This window comes from Gallinula chloropus (genome assembly GCF_964237585.1).
Source record: "Gallinula chloropus genome assembly, chromosome: Z".
NCBI lineage: Eukaryota > Metazoa > Chordata > Aves > Gruiformes > Rallidae > Gallinula > Gallinula chloropus.
In genome coordinates, this window is record NC_140089.1 from 77,242,498 (window position 1) to 77,269,520 (window position 27,023).

At 40.9% G+C, this 27,023-nt stretch overlaps 1 protein-coding gene across 1 annotated transcript in view; it reads left to right on the forward strand.

Annotated features, from left to right (window-relative positions):
• The window catches only part of ADAMTS12 (ADAM metallopeptidase with thrombospondin type 1 motif 12), a gene marked incomplete at both ends in the record, with an annotated part of 171,682 nt that overhangs the window by 46,762 nt on the left and 97,897 nt on the right, over positions 1–27,023 (forward strand). Inside the window, one exon of the mRNA XM_084278939.1 lies at positions 23,143–23,317. Within this exon, the coding sequence (XP_084135065.1) occupies positions 23,143–23,317 (175 nt within the window). The remainder of the gene's footprint in view (positions 1–23,142; positions 23,318–27,023) is intronic.

Sequence of the window (27,023 nt, forward strand, 5' to 3'; positions counted from 1 at the left end):
TGGCAGTTCTGTGCAGAAACTCTTGCTGCTTCTGCAGTGCTTAAATAGATGACTCAGATGGGTTTTATCCTTCTGAGCTTGTATTTCTCTTTGCCAAAGGCAAGTTTTCATTGAAAACAGTTTCTCTAGGCTTTTTCCACAACTATGTGCAACAAAAAATTTGATTAGGCTGTTGCTGAAGGATGTTAATAGAAACCATTTTCCCAGTCCTTAAACCAGGATTCATTTGCATCTGACTCATCCCTGATGTCAGCAGGCAACCAGAGGAAGCTGGTTTGAGTTTAGAATTGCATCAGAAGTCTGAGTATACTCAGTCTATTTCTTTCACTAATGACACTTTATCAATCTCTGCTGTTTATTCCTCTTAATTTTCCTTCTGGTGTGAAGTTGAGAAGTGCTTTCGTTCTTCAAGGTAGTAGATGTGCACAGAAGTGTCTTACCTGAGCTTCACATTCATTAGCATTACTGCTAGAGGAGAAAGCTTTCTTGGACCAAGTCTTGGAAGTGGTGTAAGGTTAGACAGTAGAGTACCTAGACTGAGCACTGAGAAGGTGTGCATGAACAAAAAGTGTGGGGAATGACATACTCTGGAACAATACAACAATTGATAAATCTGTTTCTTTCAGACAGCCTTTCTTTGCTTGAAGCTCTTACCGAACGGTAGACGGGAGCTGCTTAATTTTTCTTCATCGGGAGAGGTTTCACTGAAAGCTGTTAATTGTGCTGGAAAAACTTAAGAAAGAAAACTTCTCCTCAGGCTCCAGGAATAGATTGCTGATTGCATGCAAAATTAATTAAGGGAAGAACAGATACAAAATAGCAATAAAAATATTTTCTCTCTGCATTGATGACTGTATCTGGAATTTTGTTGGAGACCATGTATGCCTAGTTATGTCTGGATGTTTACTCAAAGTGAGACTCAATTTTTAGGAAACAGGCTCAGTCTCCTGCATCCTTTTTAGCTTTTAAAAATAAGATTTTGATGATTTCATTTGTGTGTGAATAGCAGACACTGGGAAGCCATATGTATGGCCTCTCTTCCCTATAAACCCTTAATTCTATTACTGAGAATTAGTTGCATTAAAGCAAGTTGGTGAGTTGTGTATGTGGTTTCTTTTCTTCTTTTTTTCCCCTTTTTTTTTCTTTTCTTTTTAACAGTTGCCGCTCCACAACACCTGACACAATACATACTGCTGGTGTGCTCTTTATTGCTGATATTGATGACCATGCTGTAGGGTGATACATTGGAGTGGTAAACGCAGTATGTCACTGCTGCAACAGGGCTACATCTGGGAGGAACCCACGGCAGATTGCATTGTTAAACAGTTTTTATTAAATAAATCTACTATAACATCATAAAGGTTGTGAAATGCCTGATTCAGTATTGCTGTCACACCTGGAAGTATGGAATCAAGGGTGCATGTGGTATGAGATGTTTAAAAGGCTCAGTCATCAATGTCTTCGTATTGGCTCCTTGTGAGTGTTACTAACGACAGTTGTTACTAACGGATAGTTGTTTCCATTTCAGCTGCTTCTTACTGCTTGCTCTGTGGCCCCATGTTTTGTGTAATGAGAACATGTTTATTATTTTGAGAACAAACTTATGTAGCTCTTCCTGAGTTTTTCTGTGTTTATCAGTGTGGCTTTCACAGAAATACATCTATTTATCACAAAGCTAAAGTGGCTAAGGTGATGTTATTACCCTGTTTTACATATAACTCTGAGTACAGAGAGATTTAAATCAGATATGTTCACTGCTTTGAGATATTTACAGTAATGTATCAGAAAGTTCATTTATTCTTTCCCTAGGAAGGTAAAGTCACAAGGTTTTTTATGTTCACCTCCTTTCAGCTTTCATTGCATGTTAGATATTAAAAGAAAAAAAAAAAGTAATATGTTATTAGGGATTGCTTATGAGGTTTTCTGTTAGGGATGTGCCCAACATGAAATATGAATGCTACAACAGATGCAGTGGTAGAATTAAATTATCAAAGATTGCTTTAACAATAGATCCTTTATTCAGTTCAAGTGTATGCTCATGGATATAAACAAATGGAGCTCTAATCACGCAATCTTTTTCCCTCCTTCTGAAATACAGACAGTTGCTATGGAAGAGTAGAGTAGCAGAATCAGGCAGGAGAGGCTAACATAAGCAAGAGAATCAGACAGGTTACTTGTTTTTATAGAAGAGAGTCCTCTTTGGGAGAGCCAAGCTAAAAATTGAGCTTTTGTCTAGTCCTTAACAGCTAGGTAATTTTCTACCTATGAATTGTGTATTGGAATTTTTTGAATGTTAGTAAAAGACTCGCACAGGGCTTGAGAAATTGCTGATTGTATTGGGAAAGACCAGAGTTACTGCATACACTGAAGTGGAATGTGCCTCTGCTCCTTCTGTTGGTTTTATAAGTTGGCTGATGAGACAGATTTTTATTCAGAAATAGCCCACAGCGTAGTGCCATGGTCCAGAATCTGAAACTCAATGCCATATTAGGTATAGCTGCAATCAGTAGCACTTTTCTTGGAATGATTACACATGAAGACTGGAATTTGGAATATAAGCATGGTTATTTGCACATAAGCAGCATTCTGATGGTTAGCTCCCATTCAGTTTTTTGAGCAAACTACATGTCATTTTAACAGAGTTTCTAACACTCTTCTAGTCCAGTATCCTGCAGAACCAACCCATGAAGTTCTTACACCTACAGAGCAAAGCTGATGCTATTTGCATTAAAACTAATCCTGTTCTCAGGTGAAGGCACACTACTCTGACTAATAGAGATAGTGGAATTATCTGGAAGAATATAGGTAACATTATAAAAAGTCCTGTTGCGTGTAACTCGTAGTGAAGACCTTGCCACAAAGTCTGTGTAGTTCTACTGATACTGCAATTTTAATGTTGGTAGAGGATTCCTGAATAGCCAACGAAAGTCTCATTTGTCTGATCAGCACCTCCACTCCAGGAGCTGCCAGAAATTCAAGGCAAACACAGCAAGCGGTATGTGAGGCACCAGGGTGATCCCTGTTTAGTTGCAGCTTACGAACTCCAGTTTGCAGTTACTGGAAATGAGGTACGGAGTGTTGGCAAAGGGTGAGGAAGAGGTCTCCAAGGGCATAAACCAACAAGCAGTTCTGGCTGCTGCTGTGGCTGTCTAAGAAGGGATTCTGCAAGACAATAAGGACCTGCATGCAAGGCTTTGGGGAGACTGTGCTGAGCTCCAAAATACCTTCATATAGCACTGCAGAAGCAGCTATGTGAAAGCAGAATGATTTTTATCTGCCCCTCAACACATAACGGCATTATTGGCATTATACTTTGGAGGAAGAATGTGCTTTTCTTTTCCCCCTGCATGAAATTAAGGACTGCCCCTTTTTTTTAATGCAGCTCTCCTGGGCCCAGTTGACAAGAACTGCACTCCTTAAACACTGCTTGCTTTGGTGAGCCCTGGCAGAATTGTTCGTGGCTGAATTCTTCTTCGTCTGTGTGCACTTTGAAGAAGGACAGGCTTCATGAGGCTATTGTGTTATTCTTGGTATCTAAGATAACAGTATTTGAAAATAAAATAGGATATGGCTCAGAGGTCTTGTTTCAGGCTGCCTGCAATCTCAAGTGAATACAAAGATTCATATGTAGACTCTGGCTGTGTTTTCATGTCCTTCACATATGTAACGGCACTGGTTTGAAATGATAGTGCTGCCTCACTTTGCTTTATGGGGTCCTGTTTCTTCTGCTTTGGAAACTGATGTAGTGTATGTTATGCTCTGCCATAAACTAGCTTTCCCATCAGTGTGTGATACAGCGATCCAAGCAGAAATGTATAATAAGCATCATCTGTAAGAATTATAAAACCAATATTGGTTAAATGACATTATTTCAGAGGTAACATATTTTTGTGCTTATGGACTGCCATTTTTAAAAAACACTTTGCTATTTTTTTATTTCCTTATTGCTATAATTTGCTAATGAGAGCTGTAATTCAGCTGGATTGGAAGGGAATGGAAGAATTGAATCTCTGGCAGGTCTGCTTCATGAGGTGTAGGAATAAAGACTATGGAGGGAGGTGCTATTTTCAGGTAATGGTATTAATAGCAGCAAAAATTTATCCAGAAGCAGGAGCAACACCCAGTGGATCCACTGGTCCAGGTTAGGTTTTTTACTGATCTTGCCTCTACAACTTCAGTACAATGCACTGATCATCAAAAAGAAATAAATCAAAAGAATGAAATCATAACAAAGAGAAAAAATTCAGAAAGCTAGGGAAAAATTTCTACAGCTGGACATTCAGGTATGTAAATTAGTAAGAATATTTAGGCATAAGCTTCTAAGTGAAATGCTTGTTATGTTTTGCTTGCAGTGGTTTATGTTTTTAAATGTTTTATTAGTTGGACAGGTGAGGACTTACTGCCAATGATCATAATTCAGAAATTAAAAATATTTCAGAATCCCTGTTTTTTCTTTATCCGGTTAGAAATACTTCTCTGTAGCAAAGAATATCCTCAGTACTGCTTGCTGGGCTGCAGTGTTGCGCAGACATGCTGATTTTCATGAGTCAGATGAAGAGCTTATGCCCCAGGTGTCTGAACTTCACACAGCAATACAGACTTGGCAGCAGTCAGTTTTTTAGCACTGAGGATAGGATAGCTGTGTGGTGTTCCCCACGTGGCAGGAAGCAAACAGTTACGTGGAACATGGCATTGTCTGATGGTATCCCAGGTCATTCTTAAGAGATTTGTCTGACCAGACGTGAATGTCTCATGTATAGGTGTCCAGTTCTCAGCTTGTCAAGATCTTCTACAGGGCCAGTGAAGACAACACTTCGAGGGCACTTTCTGAGGTGCAGTTTAACCCATCCCAAGATTGATGGTTCAGATCAGATGAACTTGCCTGTTCTTCAGTGGTTATGAAAGACACGATCTTAGAGGACACAAGTTTAGAGTTATATAGTTATGTTAGGTCAGATGAATACCAGGCCTGAAATTTGATTTTGGCCTTGAAAAATACTAAATTATGGGTCATTGAGTCTTATCTGCCCAGCATTGGGAAGGGAATTGTTATGTTTGTTTGTTTCAGCCTGTAAGAGTAAGTTTCACATCTGAGATTGATTTTTACAAGCTTTGCCAGATACACAATGCCAGAGACAAGACACCAGGGGCAGGGAGGGAACCTATAAAGAGACAAAAGCAACAATTAAAAGCCTCCCCGAAAAGGAAGCCAATATGTGGCCTGTCCTTTAATGTAGGACTAAAGCAAATGTTAGTCTACCTGATAAAAGTAACAATTTCATTGGTAAGCAGTTTGTTTGTAGCACAAAATCCCTAGGTGCTCGCTGTCTCTGCTGAGTAAGATCATCTGAATTACTTGAGATATTCTCCTGAAGGCATTGCAGTCATCTTGCTGTAATAATATGGGCTGATGGTAGCATCCTTTCACAACCAGCAATCTGATTCCTGTCTGTCTTTTTAAACTTGTGCTTGTGTCTTGTGTTTCAGCTTGGGATCATTGACCCTCTGAGTGTTGTCAGGAGTCCTCCCAGTCACTGTTCCATTCACTGCAGACCATTTCCCACTGATGTGAATTTTTGTACTCGACTAGATTTACATTAAATGCCCAGAAAGCATAGTTTAGACAAGAATCAGAGCATAAACAAGGTCATTATTGCGCAGTAACTACATTAAGTGTGTTTGGTCAGGATTGGAACTGGTGGCCAGCTGGAACTGGCTTCTCTTGCTGTCATGCTACAATAGTGACTTCATGCTGTTCCTGGTGTTTTGGGTTTTTTTTTTTTAATTACGTTGTGTTTCAGGTCATTGCTAGAACCTTGGTAAGGCAGCACATGAGCAACTGATTTTATTTTCACTCTCTGCTGTTCCTCATTACTGCACGCGTTGCATCAGAATGCAAGTCAGCCTGACTTGCATAAATCAGAATAAAAAAAAAGGGCACTTCCAGTATTGCATTCTGTTTGTTGCCAATTAAATGAGAATAGTGTTTTTCCCGGAGACAGAGAGCAGATGCTTCTGATTGCGATGGTAACAAATGATTTATCAGTGAAGAAAAGGGATAGGGGAAACATGGCTAGTCAATGCCAGGAGATTACAGATCTTTAATTAAACCGTCCACAGGCAGATTGGCCTAGCTGTCACTGTCTGGGGAGGGAAGCTCATCCTTTCTAGTTCAAGCAGACAAAGACGTTCATTTTCTCAAACCTTCATCATTGTGTCCCTCCACCTTAGGGGCAAATGGCTCAGTTCTGGTGCACTGAGCTACCGTGAAAGGGTCAGAATCTACTTTTCTTGCTAGCTATTGGCTGAATCCAGTTTTTTGAAAATAAATACATTTAAAAAAATAAATTCAGATAACTTTTTTAGCAAGCTAAATTGTTTTTCTGTCTTGAGTCATCATTGGATCTCAATATATCAAGTGTCTCTTAAATCATGCTCTCAAACTCAGAAAGCTTGAGAAAGCTATGCTCATGAGGCTCAATAGTTTCTCAAAGATCAGAGAAAAACCTTTGATCTTCACTGTAAAGTTCTGCCTGCTTAAATCCCCTCCTTATGTTGCTAGTTGTGCCCTTCCATATTCACGGGGACCACAGGACAGCTGTGCTGCATTGCATAGGGCTTGGTTATTGTGTTCCGCTGGCATTGCTGAAGGACCTCAGCTCAAACTAGTAGCAAATACAGAATAAATAAGGCAATGTTAACAGTTCAGTGTCAGTTTTGATTTCTGCTGCCTGCCTCTGCTAATTTTTTTTCCTGCCCAATGTTACGCTGAATACCTTGCTGTAGAGTTCAGACATATGTAACTGAATTCTAAATTACACTCCTCCTAAACCTGTGGTCCTGCAGTAGCCCATGGTTTCAGTAGTCTTCTGGAGATACCAGCCTCTTTCCACAGACAAAGTTATAAAAGACAGCCTAACTCAGTGTTGTGTGTATGATGACTTAAACGTGAGACCAAATACACTATTTACTAAATTAATGTGTTTTCTGAATTCCAGATGTTGGCAGGAGAGTGTTGTAGTCTAAGTGGACTGCTATGAATTTGGATAAAGACCTGATGGAAATGAATCCAAATGCAAATTCCATGCTTTTCGTACTTCTGCTTGCTTCTTTTTCTTTTGGGCTTTCCTGTTAGAACTTGGTCCATAGCAGCAGGGGACTGATAAAAGCTATTCTTTCATTGTTTGCAGAAATGCCTGCTGTTCATTACTCAGGAAAAGATCGTATTTAACTTCCAGCATAGCGATTTTGAAGCACGAAAATACTGTGTCTGAAAACAAGTAAATGTTGCAAAATCAGGCAATTATGCTGAATTAAGAAGTTTGAAAGAAGACTATTGCATTGCTGTTGTTGCAGGACCAGAAGTATTGTGGGTCAGTATGACTGTAGAAATACAAAGAAACTTCAGTGCACAAACTGGAGACAATTGTCTCCATTATAGATTGGCTGATATATATGCTTCTGATCCTTCTCCATGTAGAGTTTGTTTAAGAGATGCTGGAATCTGTCAAGCATTGAAAAAAAAGGAAAAGATTAACTGGTGTCTAGTCATAGAGATTCAGAGGAAGCGTGCTTTTGTGATGAACAGTGTCTTGGCCACAGCACAAAGGGTTTGCTGGGTACCTCAAGAAATAAAGCAGGGCCCATGACATCTTGCAGCTTTGGCTATAACACGGATGTTTAGTGCAGCGGAGACTTGGAGGAAGGTCTGTGAACACACACATTCACCCCATCGTGGCAAAGGGGTGTACATGGCATTGTTTGTCAGATGGTTTTTCAAGCCACCTCTCTATAGGGAGCCCAAGCATTAAAATAACTTTCACTCCTGTTGTGTATTACTCATTTTTAACGTTACCAGGGTTAGTATTTCTTGTGGCAGTAGTGCTGCGTGTCTGAGTCACAGGTGGTATGCTAGCTTCTATGTAAACATCACCCAAAAGTTATTCACTGCTGTGAGACTGAGAGTGTAGAATAAAAGGCAGCAGAATGAGTGTAAGCTGGAAGGGGATGTTTTTGCCTGGGAAATGGTACATTTGATACACATTCTGATCTTCTACCTTTTCCTTTCAACAAAGGGAATGGAGTTTTTTGTTTGATACTGAGGGTCTTTTCAGCCTTTCAGTTCTGAAAACCACCTGGCAAATCCCAGCAATTCTGTGAGTAATCCTAAAATGTGCTGATGTTGTGTGTCACCACAGTAGTAACAAGTCTAGAGCCAAAGGATGAGGGTAGCTGGACAATGACTGGATGGATGGTCACAGTGGAAAGGCAGCTGTTGCTACCTCATCAGTGCTGGGCCTGTTGAAGCTGTAAGAAGACAGGTGCAGGTCTTCACCTTTGAAGAAAATCAGGCAGAATCAGAGCCACGCTGCCAAACAGCAACTGTTTTTGGAAGGATGACCCAGTCTGTGGAAGGAAAGAAGAGCATGTAACCTGGGCTTAGGAGTGGATGGTGTAGCTCTTTAAAAACAGCCAACAGTGCTGGGGAAAGAAGCCTACTGAAAGTGATTTTTAACAGCCTGTTCTGCTAAAACACTTCTGTGTTTCCAGCTCAGCTCTGGCAGAATCTGCTTTGAAAGTCTTCTTACAGATGCCTGATGGGGATATTTAAGTGCCATCATGTGTTAGGTACTGAGCATAAAGTAAGTTCAAGCATATTTTGAAGAAGTAAAAGAAAGGGTGGGAGCAATGCATGTGTTTCACAGCTGAGCCTAGAGGGGATTACTCCTCTCCTTTGGAATCCGCACATACTTTGTTGTGATGTAGGCTGTCAGATCCATTCCTGCTGCAAATAAATCATTAAGATTGAGCCCCTATTTGGTTTAGTTTGTTTGCTGGTTTTCGTTGTCAGAGGGAAGAAGGAAAAAAGACAGCACTAACAGAGAAACATGTCAACTCAAGGAAATTTTGCCTGAATTGTTTGGGAGGAACAATAACAGTTTTTGCTTGGTTAGTGCAAAAACCAATGTTTTGCAATGATTGTATTTTCATTATTGATGCTTCAGTGCCTCTGTCATGATACAGCACCATCCTGGACAAAAATCCTGGTTTTGAAAATGTCTGTCCCAAAAAGCCTCACCCCTCAGTTGTAAAGATTTCTGCAATAAAACTCTGGTATTTGGCTGTCCAACTCTGGCTAATAGCAAGAACAGAATTAATTTTCTATTGTACGAGCTGTAAGTTCATCTTTTAGAGGGACGAGTTGTAAATTATTGATGGTTTGGTTCTGACTGACTTCCTAAATTTGTTTCTAAAAAATTCCCCTGACCACACAAAAGTTTATCAAATATACCTTCTTTTAAACAGCTCTTAAGTCCCTGGAGTTCTGTCATGACTGTAAATGATATAGTTTTCTATCTTTTAATTCTTTCCATTGTTACCAAGTTTTAAATTTTTTTTTGTATTCACAGACTAGCAAGAATTATACTGAGCAGGAGCTGAAGATACTAGTTATCTTTTAGGCTTGAGCAAACCTTTACTGTTTCAGTAAAACATTTTGTTCTACAGAACTACTAGCACATATTCAGGAAGGTGTTTCATGTACCGACAACTTCTGTCTGATCTGTACAAAAAGTATTTTCTTCTTATTTTGCATATTTTCCTACAAACTGCTGTATCAGTTTTGCATAAAAAGTGTTATACATCCTAAAGAAACAGACTGCTGAATTCTTAGAAATGCTGAACATCTCTGCCTTTTTTTAAGTGAAAGGAGATTTTCATAATTTCTAAATTCCTGAAAGAGGCATTATTTCAAAAAACCACCAATTTTGAAGACAAAAATTAACATCCTGTGAGCAAAAGAAGAGGTGACACCAGGGCTTTAGCAGAAAGAATATTAGTCCTTTCACTATAGCAAAATACTTCTCCTCACTTGCCTGGTTCCAAAGACTGTTTTACCGCACTATTTTTTTTACAGATAAATGGACCAATTCTTCTCTATATTGTCTCTTTTGTGCTACAGGATACCACATTCAAACCTAAAAGGCTGACTGCTGCTTTCAAGCAAGACAAAATGAAACACTTTTATTACAAACAGTGTTTTATTTCCAAAATGGCAAAAGCAATCTATTTGCAGTTAAACAAGTAATTATTTTGATGGAAAGTCTAATTTTTTCTGTCAGTTTCAAATAAAAGCAATAGGCAGACCCTAATTTTTAACAGAAATATTCTACAACAGAAGAAAACACATGCATATCAAAACACTTAAAAATCAAAATCCTAAATTTATAATTCTTAGACTGAAATCTATTCCTTTGATATCCATAGGTGAGCTACACAAATAAGACTTTTCTTTCTGCAAGCAGCTTGGAAAAGGGGCACTTCCTAAAGGAAGTGGTACGGCAGGACACAGTGAGCCCCAGAGTCCAGCCTGGTGCAGAGACAGTCTGGGACATGAAGGGCAGTATCTCTGGTCTAAAGAGATGGAAAGGAGAGTGCATGCCCTGCTGTGGGGTTGCAGAAGGGCACCTTGGGCTGCGCTGTGGCTAAAAGGAAATTTCAGAAACCTGGAGTGTGAAAGGCACAGTAGGAACTAAAGCCCCAGGGCTGTGAAAGCAGCCAAGAAGACTAAGCACCCAACCAAGAAAGCCTCTTTCTACAGAAAAAGCTCCTACAAAGGCAGCACCTGAGCAGCAGATTGTGATTTCTGTGTTGGTGGAGGGTGTTAATTTGCCAGACCCTTGGCTTTGTTGAGTATGCTCTGTCATCATCAGATTCCTGGGGAGAAGTGTAAGAACAGGGGTGGAAAATAGGGACATCTCCTTGACATGCTGTTTCTTGAGCTGTAGGTGCGATTTTTCTATTTAAAAATGTGGGACTAATCTTCCCTACATAGATTTATCTCAGCCATTTCTGGAACCTCTCTGAAACATTTCTGATTTGCAATTTTCTGTGGCAAATGCTCCTACAGCTTAAGTATGTCTTGGGTGAAAAAAAGATCTTTTGTTGCCTGCCAGCTTTTTTTGAAGCTCTCTCTCGTGCTAGGGCAGACAGCAAACAGGCAGAAACTCTCCCAGTTTCTTTGTGCTGTTTGCTGTTTCCCCGTGGAAGGCTCTATTCCAGCCTTTTCAGGTGCTCATTATACAGGGCCGTGCTCTGGAGTGTGTTGAACTTGCTGATTTCCCACCAGCTTCAGAGGGACCTTCAAGTATTCAGCACCTTAGAGAAGGTAGTTGGCATTTCATCAGATGCATCTGATTTCATCAGATTTTCCTGGCTAGTGGGGGGAGGGGGCTTGGAATTAGCAGAGATTTTATGCTGGTTTGAGCATAAGTAGTTTAGTTGCTTGTTGGCTTTGTACAGACTTTGATTCAGTTCTTATTGAATATACGTCCTGCCAAGTTTAGAGCTGAAACTTGACTGTGAGTAGATTGAGGAGTATTTGTTTGGCTTACAGGCTTTTATTCTTATTTCAAAGTATGTAGTCATCTCTCTGCACCTCTGTTAATTTTCAGCCTGCAAGCCATAGTGTCTCACATGTGCCAGTAATTTTGATGATATATCAGTGTGTGCACTGTAATTCTCATATCAACAAAAACAGGTTTTAGTTGGAATTTAAGCTTCAGGGGGTGATTTAAATCAAGTTCAGAGCTAACTTAAGTGCTTGATGCTTTTAAACTGACTGAACCCAATGTTGAATCTGATCAGCCTTCAGCCTTAGCATGCATGGAAGCTGGGACTTGTGGTAGATCTGTAAAAACATTTATGGTGGTGTGCCAGATGCAGCTATAAAATCACCTCATTCTCCCTCCTCAGGCAGACAGAAATAACAGGGAAAGTCAAATGAGTGGTATGCTGTTTGCCTCAGGCCAGCAGAAGTTTAGCACTTCTGTTGTGATTGCTAGTGATCATTGTGCTGTTCCCCAGACTGCCCTGTGCTGAACATCACCTGTAGAGACTGCACTTCATCCTCCAGCTTCTGGGACTCGGCTTGAACCTTCTTCTTACAGTTTCGTTTCTCTTTCCACATCCCGTTTCTTACACTCAGTCCTCTTTTCAGCACAGCCAGTGGATGTGGTGCAAAGTAACTTTTTCCAGAGTGGTGTGGCCTGTACTTCACATTGACACATTAATGTGCCACGGCTGCTTTCATCTGGGGTCTGAATTTTCCTGATTTGTAAGGTATTTGTTTTTGATAACCTCCCTCCCCCTTCATTCCTCCACAGCGATAGCAGAGCAAGCTGCAGCTTGAGTGTGGCTTGCAGCCTGTTCAAGGCAGACCCAGCACAGCAGCTGTTTTCTGAGACCATCCATGGGAAACAGAGGCAGTGTGCTTCGGGCCACAGTTGTTGTGTAGAAGCCGCAATTCCTTCTGTAGGCATTGAGCTGAAACTGCATCACAGTGCTGCTCTGAGGTTATCCCTCTGTGGGGGGAAGTCATCTTATAGGAAGGGATTGGAAGTGTGAATGGTAAGTGAAGAAGAGACTGTGAGGGCATCAGACCTGCCTACCAGGACACCTTGGTAATTGGTGCATGTCCCTTCCTGGGCATGCTGGCATACTGAAATTTGTAAGTCCCAACTATTGTGCACAGCCAGAGGCTTCGTAAGTTTGGAGGAAGGAGGCAGAAGCCTTCTCCCCCAACACACCTTTATCACAACTGCAGACCTAAAGTACACTGTCTACTTTCAATGGCTTTGCTTGCTTTTGGGCTGGACAGAATGAGGATAGAAGAGCATCAGTAGATGGATCAGTGTAGTCCAGTCTGATGTTGCTTTTCCCTACAGACTTCTCTTTCTTCAGGCAAAATAACTTCTGTGGAGTGGAAGATGTTGGGCTGTGACCTTCCCTTGCTCTGTTCTTGAGGAGAGTAAAGCTCCTGCCATGCTTTCATCCACTGGAAAATGGGATAATTGTGCTTTCTTCCATCTATCTGCACATGTTGTGGCAGCTGTCATCATTTGTATCTCTGCTTTTCTGGCTGTTGACCAGGGTTCCTATGGGTCACGGTAATACAAACAATGCTTGTCAATAGAAACAATGCCACTTGTCATTTGATCAAATATTTGCGTTTAGTTATTCTCTAATAAAGTTTGAGCTCTGCAGTCTTAACATTGTCATGCTCACTAGCTTGAAATTAGTTTTAGAATGTAAGTGAGCAGGAAGCCAAAACAGCTATGGTGCTTTCTGTCTCCAGGATTAGAGATCATGTCTGCTCTGTGGATCCTCTTGCTTGTATTTTTGTTGTTAATAGAAAGCACAGTTTCAGCAAGAAACCTCTTAAATCTGGTGTTTAAATCTTTGCTTTTCAATGTTACATAGGTTTTAAATCATCCGGCTTGATCTGCTTTGCAAACTGTAAAAGTTTACCTTCACTTTACCTTTACTTTCACCAAGTCAAACCTTCAGAACTTCTCATCCAGCTATCAGAGGTCTCACAGGGAATTTCAAATGCTAGGTAGTACAAACCATTTTGATAATGTTTATTTTAATTTTCATGAGAGGCTGTTCTGATATTAATGAGATGAAAAAAGCCCTGTTTGTACAATGTAAGCCCCCTTGATACAGTGCTTTATGAACAAGTTTAATTAGGAAGATATGAATTAGATGTTCCAAGAGTATTTTCAAGGAATAAAACAGCTGTTGTTCTTCCTACTTTTCCAAACTAAAGGTCATTTTATGAGAAATTGGGCAAACTTTTTGTTCAGTCTCAGAACATGATACTTGCCAAGTTATTTAGTTATTTTTGGATCCCAAATTAAGTCAGGCATTCGAAGAGTCGGACCCTCTCATGCCTATAGTCAAAGTATGCCTCTTACACCTTTTTTCCTTTTTTTTTTCCCCTGGCATACATCATCATTAAAAGTTCCAGTACAAAAACAGGGAAGAAGAGTGTGGGGAGAGAAAGAATGGGTAAGAGGAAGAATCACGGGATTACAGAATGATACAGGGGTTTGGAAGTACCTCTGGAGATCACCTAGTCTGACCTCAAAGACTCAGAAAAATACCGTGTTACTGTTCACCAAGTACTGTCCTTCAGGCTGGATATCAGAACTTACTGATTTTTAATTTAGATTTACCTTGCTATTAGATTCACCCTGAGGCAGAGATTGAGGCTGTAATGACTATTTTTTTAGTACTCCTTGCTTGATGTGACCTAGATGATTTTTGCAGGAGGAAATGCATGTATTTTGCCATCAGGAGTGATGTAACCTGCTGTGTGGATGAGGTCAGGGCACAGACTAGGCACCAGCTAGTCAGCCTGTCCCAGTGGGGTGTCACACCTTGCTGGCTTTGGGCAGGCTAGGCTCCCTAAAGGACTGGAGTGTGGTTTTCCCCAAAGACATGATGAACTTGTCAGCAATTGAGTGACAAAGGAAGTGTTGATGAAAGGTACCCCATATATCAGGAGTGCTCCGGGCTTCAGAGAACCCTTGGTAGTCCATCTCTCAGCTGCAGTGTGGAAATCACACTGTTAAATAGAATAAGAGTTCAAATTGTGTTTGAGCTAATGAATTAAGTGTCATCTGTGCCATGCAGTCTCCCAGCTGGATGCTCAGCCTGTGGCGAACACAGGCGTGTTTCATTCCATTTAATATAACCAGCACTGGAAGTTGCATAAAATTTATTAAATGTCATCTTTGTTGTACTTTAAGCCTATAAAAATGGCTGGTTACTAAATGTCCTCCCAAGACAATAAATTTTTACCCTGTTGGAATTTAATGGTGCGCCTGAGCTTTAGATGCAGCAAAGGAGGATAGTTCTGGCATGAGGAAATCAAATGGGACATATTTCAAAAGTAACAAATTAGAATGTGGAAGGAAGTTGAAAGGCTGTCTGGGAACTGGACAACATCAAGTGACTGCTGCTGGGCACTGTGGTTCAGTTAGAGATGTAGGAACACAGCTTCATGTTCCTCATCAGCTGCTGGAGATCTCAAAGTAGGAGCCTGTGGGGAGACTAACGAGGCTCTGAGCAGCTCCCCAGGCACAGTTACCATCTTTTGTTTGTGCTGTCATAAGAAGTAAGAGGGGATATTTCTGCAGTGCACATACAGCCACAGCCATGAGGGCATCCACAAGTGAATGTATGAATAAGATACCCAGACTGCTTCTTCTAAGAAAAAATAGAAAATAGTTAGAAGAAGTAATAAATGGTTTTAGTAAAGATTTAGTAAAGACAGTAAAGATTGATAGTGAGGGGACCGTGACCTGAAGTATGAACAGAGATGTCTTTTAAAAATACGTGTTCTAAGTTTGCATTTTTTTTTCATGTGAACATGCTCAAATCCTAACAGAAGACTGATTTCACAGATAATTTCCTCAAATATAAATTAATATAGCCAGGGTACTTCAGATTCTGTAAGACATACAAAGCTCATAGGAAGTTGGAGATCCATGGAAATTATTCCTGGCTATCAGTATTGCATAATGAACTGTTTCTGGGGCACAGCAGAGGACCAAATGAGCACAGAATTTAGAATGTTAGTTCCTTTTACCTATTATTATAAAGGGTAGATTTTTAATGCCTTATCTTCTTAATCAGTGTCCTGAATTCCAAGTTCCCATCTCTGCCAACTGTGGGAAAGGGAATGAATCCATCCTGCTCAAGAAAACGAATTGAAAAGGAGAAAGGAAGTTGAGTTTGGTCACCAGGTGATCCTGATGGCATCACCCAGAATAATGACTCTCCGCCAAGTCTTTCAGCTGAGTGATTGTGTATTGTAAGTGTTTTTATGGTAGCGGACTGTTCCCAAGGGCAGGTAGCAATAGGGTGAGGGGTAGTGATTTTAAACGGGAAAAGTGGAGATGTGGGTTGGCTATTAGGAACAAATTCTTCAATATGAGGGTGGTGCATCACTGGAACAGGTTGCCCGGAGAGGTAGTGGAGGTCCCATCCCTGGAGATATTCAAGGTCTAGACTTGGTGGGGCTCTGAGCGACCTGATCTAGTGAAGATGTCCCTGCTCACTGCTGGGAGGTTGGACTAGATGACCTTTAAAGGTCTCTTCCAACCTAACGGATTCTATGATTCTGTAATTGACAAGACCATAGAAACTTGGCATTTCTTCTTCGCTGAGGGTATGTCCCCAGCCAGGAAGACCCTTATCTCAACAGTAATCAGGACTGAAGTCTGACTGTAATCAGGACTGAATCTGAAAACCAGAGGCTATCTGACACTTATTTCTCCTCTAACACCTTATTTCTGCCATGAAAGCCCGCCTTGCTGTAAATTTGGCTTTGCATTGATATATTTTTTCCCTCTCTTTTCTGTCTGATTGATATTGCGCAGGGCCTACCTGTACGTTTCTGGCACCTTTCAGGAGTTTTCTGGCAGCTTCTAAAATACACAAGGTAGCAAATGTGACAAAAGAGTGTATAATCTTGAGATACAGTGTATGCTGTTCTTTCACTCACCTTGTTATCTTAAAAGTAAGCTACTTTAATTTTGGACTAAAAAAGTCTTTAAACTATAAGACTGTGTTCCAGTGTTGTAGCACCCTTTTCACTAAATGCTGCTAAAAGCATCTCTTTTTTTCCAACAGCACTCTGTAATAAGAGCTAGAACGTTGTCCTTTTCTGTGGGCAATGTTCATAAAAATCACCTGTCAAATTCTTTGTACCTGAAATATAATCAACCTCCTCCATTATGCCTGGGCAATGGCATGGTGGGTCCATTTTTTTTCTAACTTTAGCTGAAGACAGAGGTGAAAATTTTATCTGGACCCTGATGTCACAGGGTTTCTGTTCTGGCTGAAATAGGAACAGATGGCAACTCACAGAGAAAGAGTCTCGGGGGAAAAAAATAACACATGGAAGGCAATTAAGTCATAATCTGAAAAAGGAAAATAAACTCAGCATGTATAATATCTACAGATAATTTACTTCACCAGTTCAGTTTTGTTTATATGCAGCTGAAGTTCTCTGGTAATGCATGTTTCCTACGGCACAATTTCTTCTTTAATTAGAAAATTCTTTTATTCAAGCTGAATTTCTCTTAGCATGCATTACAGTTCTAATAAGCAGCTGGAACAGAATACGGAAACATAACCCCAGCACCTTGTTGTCCTCTTTTTGTTTAACATCACTTCTAAAAACTCTGCAAGTTTTCAGAGTCCATCGCTGCCCTGTGATCAGAAGTACTGCTGTCTGCTTCAGTGAGTTACACGCTGTTCTCACTACAGATGTTACTTTTTGGCATTATTGTACTCAGCTGTATAGCTTTAAACTGCAAATTGTTGGTTTTTCCCTAGCTCTTTCTCCTGACATGCACCCACTGTTCCCAGCCCCTCCTGTCTAGGATAACATCAAAACTGCAGAACCTTAGCCAAGGCTCTTTTTCCTTCCCACAGGACTCAGCTTCAGCTTCCCATGTGGAACTGACTGAAAAATTGCTGCCAGAAAATGTATTTTGACAAAAACCCTGAACTATTGACCGAAAGAAATATGTGAAAAATATCAGCCTTCCACTGGAAAACACCGATTTCTACTGAAAATCAAATAAGCTGTTTGAAAACTTTGAGTCAGAAGTGTCCCAAGATCACCATGTCTTCCTGGCAAGGAACATAGAGTGTAGGAGATGCGTTGTGCCCACAGAGCTGTTTGTGTCAAAATAATGAGATACTTGAACTAAAAATCCCATCAAATAATGTAACAGCACTTCCAGATACAGTGTGGGAAACATTTTTGGCCAAAATATGTTCAGAATTTGGGTGTAAAGGAGGAGATTTGAATGAGAAGAGAATAACAATTTAGAAAAAAAAAAATCTGGTAGATTTTTTCAATTTTACTCCCACCTGGAGTACTGTGTCCAGCTCTGGGGTTCCCAGCACAGGAAAGACATGGAGCTGTTGGAGTGAGTCCCGGGGGGGGGGCCACAAAGATGATCAAGGGGCCGCAGTACGTCTACTGTGAAGACAGGCCGAGAGTTGGGCCTGTTTGGCCTGGAGAAGAGAAGGCTCCAGGGTGACCGAATTGTGGCGTACCAGTACTTAAAGGGGTCATACAGGAAAGTGTGAGACAGACAGTTCTCCAGGGAGTGTAGTGATAGGACAAGGGGTCATGGCTTCAAGCTGAAGGAGGGTAGGTTTAAGTTAGACATTAGGAAGAAATTCTTTCCTATGAGTGTGGTGAGGCACTGGAACAGCTTGCCTAGAGAGGTTGTGGAAGTCCCTTCCCTGGAGACATTTAAGGTCAGTTTGGATGGGGCTTTGGGCAACCTGCTCTAGTGAGGGTGTCCCTGCCCACAGCAGGGGGGTTGGAACTAGGTGATCTTTGAGGTTCCCTTCTAAACCAAAGCATTGTATGATTCTATGATTCTAATTTTCCCCTGTATGTATTTGGGGAAGCACTTCGCATACTGCCCCCACCACTACACACATACCATTCTACACCACACCAACACCCACCCACCCCCTGTTAGTGTTTCCAATAGTATTTCTATTACTGTTTTTCCTGGTAGCTTTTCATAAAGAAGTTTAAATGAGGGAAACTTGGCTGCAGTCATTTTTTCTGTGGTGAAAACTAAACTCAGTAATGAGCATAAATAAGCCTGGCTTATTTCAGATGAGACTTTCATAATGGTGCTCCTTTGTGTATTCTGGGGCTGTGTGAATGCACTCAAAAGTGGATGATGCTACAAATTGCTAAAAAAAACAAACAAAAACATATATTAGATGTGTACATAGCTTGACATCTGTTGTACTTTAAATGAAAAAAAAGCTTGCTGTTACATTTGTTAGAAAAGTATAGACATAAAGAACAAAACTAATGAAGTACATAATCAGGAAGAAGATTTTTTTCTGCTTCTGTGTGCTTTGAAATAAATTTAATGTGAAGATTGTTTGGTTTTCATCCAGTTGGTCTCCACATGTCACTTCTTGTGTATAGCCTATGCAGGATGAAGGTGCACGTGCAGAGCAAGAGTTCAGTAAGTACTGGAAGTCTCTGGAAGCTGTTGGAAAGCACATCTGCATACTGGAAGTGGACTTTCACAGTCACTTCATCCCAAGCACAGTGCACTTCCCATTCTGATTTTTTTAATTGGCTTTACTCATAGATTCACACAGGCATTTCCATCACATATTTCTCTATAAGACAGAAAATTAAATTAATAAAAAATATTATTTTGCCCAGTAGATTAACATCTGAAATATGAAATGTTTCTTCTTCTTCTTTTTTTTTTTTTTTTTAGTAATGGACTGATTCTCAGAGAATGACATTTCTCAGGGTTAAAACAATGATAATTTTGTTCACTAATGTGTAGAGTCTTTATACTTCCAAACAATAAATCCTCTCATGGCAAGTATCATGTCCTTTCTGTAAATTAAATCAAGATGCAGGGTTCATGTTGCGATGAGTTTAGAGGCAACAGAGGATCGATGTATTCTTGCTCCTCCTTCCTCCCTCCTCAGACTGTACTGTGGAGGGATTCATGGCCCTAATATGATGGCAAGAACAAGTAGGTGGGGATGGGAATGCTTTGTTGGGTTAAACTGAAAGTTTGATGCAGAACACTGGCCTACTGATCTGTAGCCTTGAATTAATGATACTGATGCTTTTCAACCCTGCAAGAAGCAACTAGAGTTCAGGAACCATCCTCCTGTCTGAAGAACCACTTTTTAGGCTGAGGTTAAAAGGATTTTTCAGTAGTCATCATGAGTTCAGGGCTAAACCCAAAGAAACCCTGTCTGTAGTTCAGAAATGCTCAGTCAGTGGGCTGATGGGCACAGTTGCACTCTCTCTGGTGACAAAGCCATTTTATATATTTCCATGCCATCCCACTGATAGTTTGTGGGGATGCAGCACTGCACTGATGCCTGAAATGACTCTGTGTGTGTGCCCAGTGCTACTGCCAGGACAACCATGAAGAGTTGTGCACAGCCTGAAAATACACCCGGGGTTCTTGTTTTATTCTGAGCTGTCAGCAACTCTGGCTTAGTTTTGCTACTCTGTGGGCATAGTTGCTTTTCAATACGTAGACATTTTCTGATAGTCCAGGAGCTGTTGCAGCGACTGAACTGTGAGTTGATGACACTCTGCAAATTCTGGAGTGTCTCCTTAGTGAAACTGGCCTTCAGGTTTCTTCATGCTCTACAGTGACTTTGGGTTGGACAGAGAATGGGGGAGCCTTTATCCTCCCAGGATTCATCAGTCTGTAGCAAAACAGTATGATTGTTCTGGCTGTTACCAGCCTCTTCTAGAGAGCAAATGTTAAAGCTACCACATAAAAGTTAACACACGCCTGGGGGAGCTTTCTTCATCGGAGATCTGACACGCAGGTGTGGCTTCTTTCAGAAATTAAGGGACATTAAGAATTTCAGCCTTTTCAAGCTTGAAGGAGGCTTCTTTTCGACCTTGCCTCACGTGACAAAAGAGGAGACAAGCAGGAAGGCTGTTAATTGCAACACAGAGAAGGATGGTGCTGCTAACTGTGCTTCTGTGCCTTTTCAGTTACCCGTCAATGTGGAAAATGAAGCACGTGCAGTAAATGAGTCAAGTAGCCACAGGTACTTCTGGAAAGTGCTGCATTGACAGTGACAAGAACAGTACAAACTAGTGCAGACAAGCACTAACTGCAGAGGGCAGGAGGTCGGGAAGAAGATTGTCAGAATTTCAGCCGCAGATGTGTGGGAAGGTACAGTCGTATCGCCTTCCACACAGTCCCAGCTGGTTGGGGATGTTGTGGTACTATTGAAACAGGGATGGCTTGGGGTGGAGTTGTTTTAGCCAAAAGCGGTTAGACTGTGAAAATAGATATTCCGTACTGAAAAATCAAATTGTTAAGAGAACAATTAATAAATAAAAAAATCACTGAACAACTTTTACTGCCATCTGTGTGTATGTGTGTGTATGCAGTATGAAATATGATGGGTTTTTTTTCTCCTACTTACGGCTCAGATAGGGAGCTGAATTTTAACGTGAAAGCATTGATGGGATAGCTTGGGAAGTTAAGTCACTAATAATGTTTCATTTTTATATGATTGCTAGAACTTTCTTCATACAGATGCAACTGACACCATAGCTCACTGACTGGTCAGCCTGTCCTGTAAAATCTGTCTGCAGGGAAGACAGTCAGTTCTTCCTGGTTCTAACTGGGTTATAAATCACAAGGGGAACAGCAGGTCAAATAACCCAGACTTTCAAAACATGCAGGGAACATCAAATCCTATGGAATGAAAAGGAATGGGCAGAGATTAGTGATGTGCTTGCACTTGAGCCAGAAGAATCCCAGACATCTATACAGACTGGGATAAGAGCTCCTTGAGAGTAGCCCTGCTGAGAAGGACCTGAGTGTCATGGTGGATGAGAAACTTAACATGAGCCAGCAGTGTGCCCTTGCAGCTTGCAAGGCCAATGGTATCCTGGGCTCCATCAGAAGAGGAGTGGCCAGCAGGGACAGGGAGGTGATTGTCCCTCTCTACTCTGCCCTTGTGAGGCCCCATCTGGAGTCCTGTGTCCAGGGCTGGGGCCCCCAAAACAAGAAAGATGTGGAACTGTTGGAGAGGGTTCAGAGGAGGCCATGAAGATGATTAGAGGGCTGGAGCACCTGGAGAAGAGAAGGCTTTGGGGGGACCTCCTTGCAGCCTTCCAGTCCCTGAAGGGAGCAGAGAAACAGGAGGGGAATCAACTTTTTTAAAGGGCAGACAATGGCAGGACAAGGGGGAATTGATTGAAGCTAAAGGAGGGAAGGTTTAGATTAGATATTAGGGGGAAGTTCTTTACGGAGAGAGTGGTGAGGTGCTGGAATGGGCTGCCCAGAGAGGTGGTGGATGCCAAAAACATACGTGACACTGAGTCCTGAACCTGTGAAACCTTATAGATCTAACCAAGGCTTCAAACGAGGGTCAACCTCTGACTTTTAAACTTCAACTTAGCACTGGAGAACTGGAAGGAGTGAGTCTCTGCTCAAAGAACTGTTTGGCAAACTATAAAATATCAGTGACAGTATACTTGTGCAAGTTTGCTATGGGATTTATTGAGCCTGTGGCATCAGAGTGGAGGCAGAGATGTCTTCGAACCATCTGTGAAAATCACACTCTGCTGCATTACATGTGCAGCACATAGTTTGCTTATTTTTTAAGACTACTATTTCTCCATTTACATAATTTCTTTCTTGTGCTTATCCTTATACTGATTTTCCCAACTGTCCAGACTTTGGCATGCTTCATATGGATTTCAAAATTTGTCCTTTTAAGTTTTAGTACAGCAGCTGCAGGAACACAATGTTGCTGCATTTTTTTTTCCTGCTCCAGGGAAAATTTAAGAAAGCTGCACTGACCACAGCAAAGAGAGTGAAGAGGAAACAGTCATTGCAGAGTCGGATACCTCAATCTCCTGTCAGATTACCTGCATGGGCTGGGATGTCAGTAGATCCTTTGCTTTGGATTTAGTACTGCTCTGTGTATGTTGAAGCAGAAGGGCTATACAATGGTTTTGCCAAGTTAGCAATCCCTCCACAAATGCTGAGACACAAGGGACTAAGGCCATGTCCTTTGCATGTGTCTCTTAGATCACGACAGAGGGATGATCTGATGATGCTGTGTAGCCCAGAGGCCCCGTAGCTCAGCCAGAGTTTGGGGGGGGTTAATACAGAAGTTACAGCATGGCACATGTTACAGCTGTTGTTAACACAGGTTCATTGTATAATCACAATAGCTTGCTATAATTCTTGAGATGTTACTTATGTTTTTCCATTGGAAGCCTAAGGGCTGGGTGGGTTCATGGTCTGAGTCAAGGGTGGACCACACAGTCCAGTCCATCTGATGGGTTGTGTAATCTGAGCATGCAAGTGCAGCTAGGAGCAGAATTATGCTTTGCACTTATGAAACAGCTTCTATTCAGGGCTTGTTCTCTGGGGAATGGATGCAAAACACCAAAAGAACAAGATGCAGCTCTTTCTCATGCATCATGTTTGACAAATTAACTTCTGACCTTTCTGTGGCTTTATGCAAGTGTGGAAGCCTCTGCCTCCATATACAGGATTTCAGGTTATTAGGAAGGAGGTATTTTTTCTGTTCCCCTTTGGGCTGTTACGCCTGTGTGAGGTACAAAGCAACCTTGATGTATGCAGCAAAATAAATGCTGAAAACCTGTTGTTTTCATATTTCTGCAGTGCAATGACTGGCTTATAAAATGATTATATGAAAAGAGTCTGACTTCCAGTACTGGACAGTAGAGATTAACTCTTTTGTGCTTATTTTCAGACTGGATATTTCCATCTGCCCCATGGAGACTACTTCATTGAGCCAATTAAAAAGCATCCACAGAAAGAGGGAACACCCCATCCCCATATTATCTATGGGGCGAATATCCTTCGGAATGCTTTAAGGAGTAGACGGGCGATCCCAATGGAAAAAGAACAAGCATGTGGATTGAATGGTACAAATATTGCTAGATTTCTGCCTGTTTGCTGTCTGCATCTTTTAAAGCAGCTTTTATTTTCCAGTGCTGTATACCTTTCCTTCTGCCAGGCTTTAAAAACCTGTAAAAAATGATTATGCAATATCTGAGTCAAAACACCTTGGGAGCAACCCATCTGGGTTCCTATCTGAATACTTAATTTCTTCTTATGACTACTACAATACGTTTTTCATGCCATTGATCCTTTCTACCCCTCACTTTTTTCTTCAGCCAGAACTGTTCAGTACATTTGACTTGAATTCCTGAGTAGTTCTGGGAATTGCAGTCATTATTACTTTTAATAAAATATTTTCACTTCATGCAAATTCTGTCCTCAGCACAAAATACCTCCTCTCTAATCCATGGTTTAAATTTGGCATTTCTAGATTCTCAATGATAGTTATCTAAATATTTAAAGACTTTTATTTGGCTGTTTGGAAAGTGGAGTGCAACACATCAACAGCAGAGTGGTTTTGTAGAAGCATAAGTAAAAATAAATATCAGTGTGATAGTACTCAGCATCATGTCTTTGGCAAAGCAAACTGAGACACTGGACAGGAAGAGTATATCTAAAGGGTAGCTGGCATCTCCTAATTACAAAATTAGTTCCATTATTTAGTGTCGTGTTTTGACCCTGGCTGGAGGCCAGATGCCCACCAAAGTCACTCTCTCACTCCCCTTTTCAGCTGGACAGAGGACAAAATATGTGTTGAGAGGCTTAGGAGTGGAGATAAGGACCGGGACAGATCATTCTGCAATCAGTGTCACGGGTAAAACAGACTCAGCTTGGAATAAAATCCATCTAATTTATTATCACGCACACCAATCAAGAAAGTACTCGATGAAACCAGAGTAGGATAATGAGAAGTGCGACCAAATCGTAAAACACCTCCCCCCACCCCTCCCTTCTCCCTTCCCCTGCTCCAGCCTGTGGTCCCACCCGTGGGACACAGTAAGAATGACCATGAATCCTATTCCTTCATATTTTTCATCAAATAAAAATACATCTACTTGTTAAACAAGTAAGTGTGAAATTGAACATCCATGAATATCTAATATCCATGTCTATTTGGGCTTAAATATAAAGTAGCTCATTGGTTTTCTTTTTCTTCAATGACTACTGGGATAAATGAGAAGAATTAGTTTAGATTTGCATGTGAAGAATGAGGGCAGGTTCTTGCCTACTGTCTTCCAGGTTTCTTTTATGCATGAAGTAAGATCTGTAAGCGCTAACTGACTTGATCAGCCTTTAGAGCTCATGTCTGCTGTTGGTTAAGCAGTAACGTGCTTGACTGTCAGAAAAGTTAAGTAATCAATGTGAAAAAGTGCTTGGGGAAAAGAAAGCATTTCCTTCATTATATTTTGACTCTTACATGTGACAGGATATAACAATCATAGGTTCCTCTAAAAGCCTTAAGACTTTATTTGTGTCTTAGGTTTTGTTATGTGACTTCTATCATAGCCAGGTCTTCAACAAGAGAGAAAGAAGGAAGTCAGTGTCCTCTCCTGTTTATGTTATGCATTGTCAAAAAGCATTGCTCTTAGAAGTGAAATACAGAACAAAAAAGGAAAGTGAGTTAATTCTTGCTTTCTGTGCTAAATATATTCATTCACGGGGTTTTGGGAATACTTAGTGCGTAAACAAATTTTAAAGGTGATAAGTTAACTCCCCCCTTTTCAAGACCTCAAACACTCCATGCTGTTCAGTTTGATACCAGCAGTCTAGTACATCCACATATCACAGGTGGCCTTTTGGGATCACTTAAAAGCAAAACAATTTCAGTTTGCAGTTCACATGTAATTTGAGAAACAAGTTCTGCTTTACAGAGTAAACATCATGACCGCTTTCAGCCCTAGCTTTGTCCTCCCTGGGCTGGGGCTTAACTGATAAAGAGTCGTCTGCTGTATCTCTTGTAGGAGCTGACTTTCAGAATTAAGTATTTTAATCGTGTGGGCTGAGTTCCATCATACAGAGTGTCTGCTTGTGTTTATTTGATCTCTTATTCTGTTCTTTTCTTTAAAATGAAGCTAAGACAATCGACTAATATTTGAGAAAAACATTGTGTGCCCTGGCTAAAATGAGATTTTGTTTGGAAAAGTTGAACCACCTGAATGCTTTCAAGTGAGTGCACAAAGCTGGATGGTAATGGGAGAGGAATTACTGTGGGAGGGAATAGGCAGAGGATGCTGACCTCCTGTGCAGTCTTTTTAAAGCTTTTTTGAAGTGCAAGGACCATATCACCTCTTGGAAGAAGACCTGTGCAGTGTGCTTATGACGTTTACTGTGGCAACAACCACATGAATCTCCAGGCTCCAACTTGCTTCTCATCTGTGTCATCTGCATGCAGTAACACTTTAGCATCAGTCACATTCCTGTGCTCTTGCAAATATTATGTTAATTAGTTTATAATTTGCAGTGTCCTTAAGAGTTTCAGATATTTAGAGAAAAATCATTCTGATTAGTGATGTAAATGAAAACTCAGGTTTGTGCTGTACGGTTCCACTGCTGCTTAGGCAACTGCCAGATGACTTGGTCATTAGCAGCTCACGAAACTGAGTGCTGATCTTGAAAGCAGCATTATGATACTGTACATTGCAAGCTGCTCTCTTACTGTATCATTTGCAATCTGCGTGAGAAGTAGCAAAAAATTGTAAAAGTGTCTCTGAGGCTTTCTAATAATTTTTCTAATAACTTTTGCCTGCAGGAGAGGAAACTAAGGATTTGGAGATTTGTTTTGCATTTACAAATAGGTTATCTTAGTAACTTAACAGTTCTCCAAGATATAATGCAGGAGAGAAGATATTACCCTCCCATCTACAGAATAAGTAAAGGTGTCTTCCAGTTTCTGCCTGCCACAAGGTATTGGTTTGTTTGTGAGCTGCAAAATGGAAAAGTTTTGTGAAGTGTGTGAATGAAAATGCTGTGATATAGTAGAGCCCTTTGGACAGCATTATGAAATAGACTGATCCAATATGAATAGATGGAGTTCTTTTTCTTGGTCAGGTAAGGTGGTCAGGTTGCTGTCAACAGGTAATTGAGCTCAACCTGGTGATTGTTGCAGTAGGCTGTAGTATGCAACTATGAAAAGAAAGGTTTGGGGAATTAAAATAGATCTCTGAGGAGACTTCATTGGAGCTTTAGCTGTGTAGGTGTACAGAAGTTGTATGGTTTGTCCTCATTGTGGCACTGAAGAGATTTGATAGGTGAGTTCCACTCAGATCAGAAGTTAGGACTAGTTTGGGTTACATGTGTACCTCCAACTCTTGGTCTGCAGAGGAGTTACAGATCTGGTAACTGAAAATTTTGTGTTTGGAGCAACTTTGCATTGGAGCTGTTACGAGATATGGCTGGGGTGGGAGGGAGGAGGCAGGCTGGGTGCTGTGCGAAATAAGTAGAGGATTGAGGGGAGATGAAGGAGCAGAGCAACATAATCTGTGCAAAAATGGTTTTTAAGTCTTTTGAATGATGATAACTTGGTGGCATAGTTAACAGATGAATAGAATGCCATTAAGCTCTTTCAGACAGCAGTTACCTGTTGTTCTTCCTCAGGGTTATGTCTGAATGCAAGATTAAATAAATCATGGGTTTGCGTCTGCAATGTCTGTCGGCAAGTGTACAGCATAAACTGTTAGTCTTGGCTTTTGACAGTGAAGTCCTTTGTTTAACCACTTGGAAGAGGAAGGG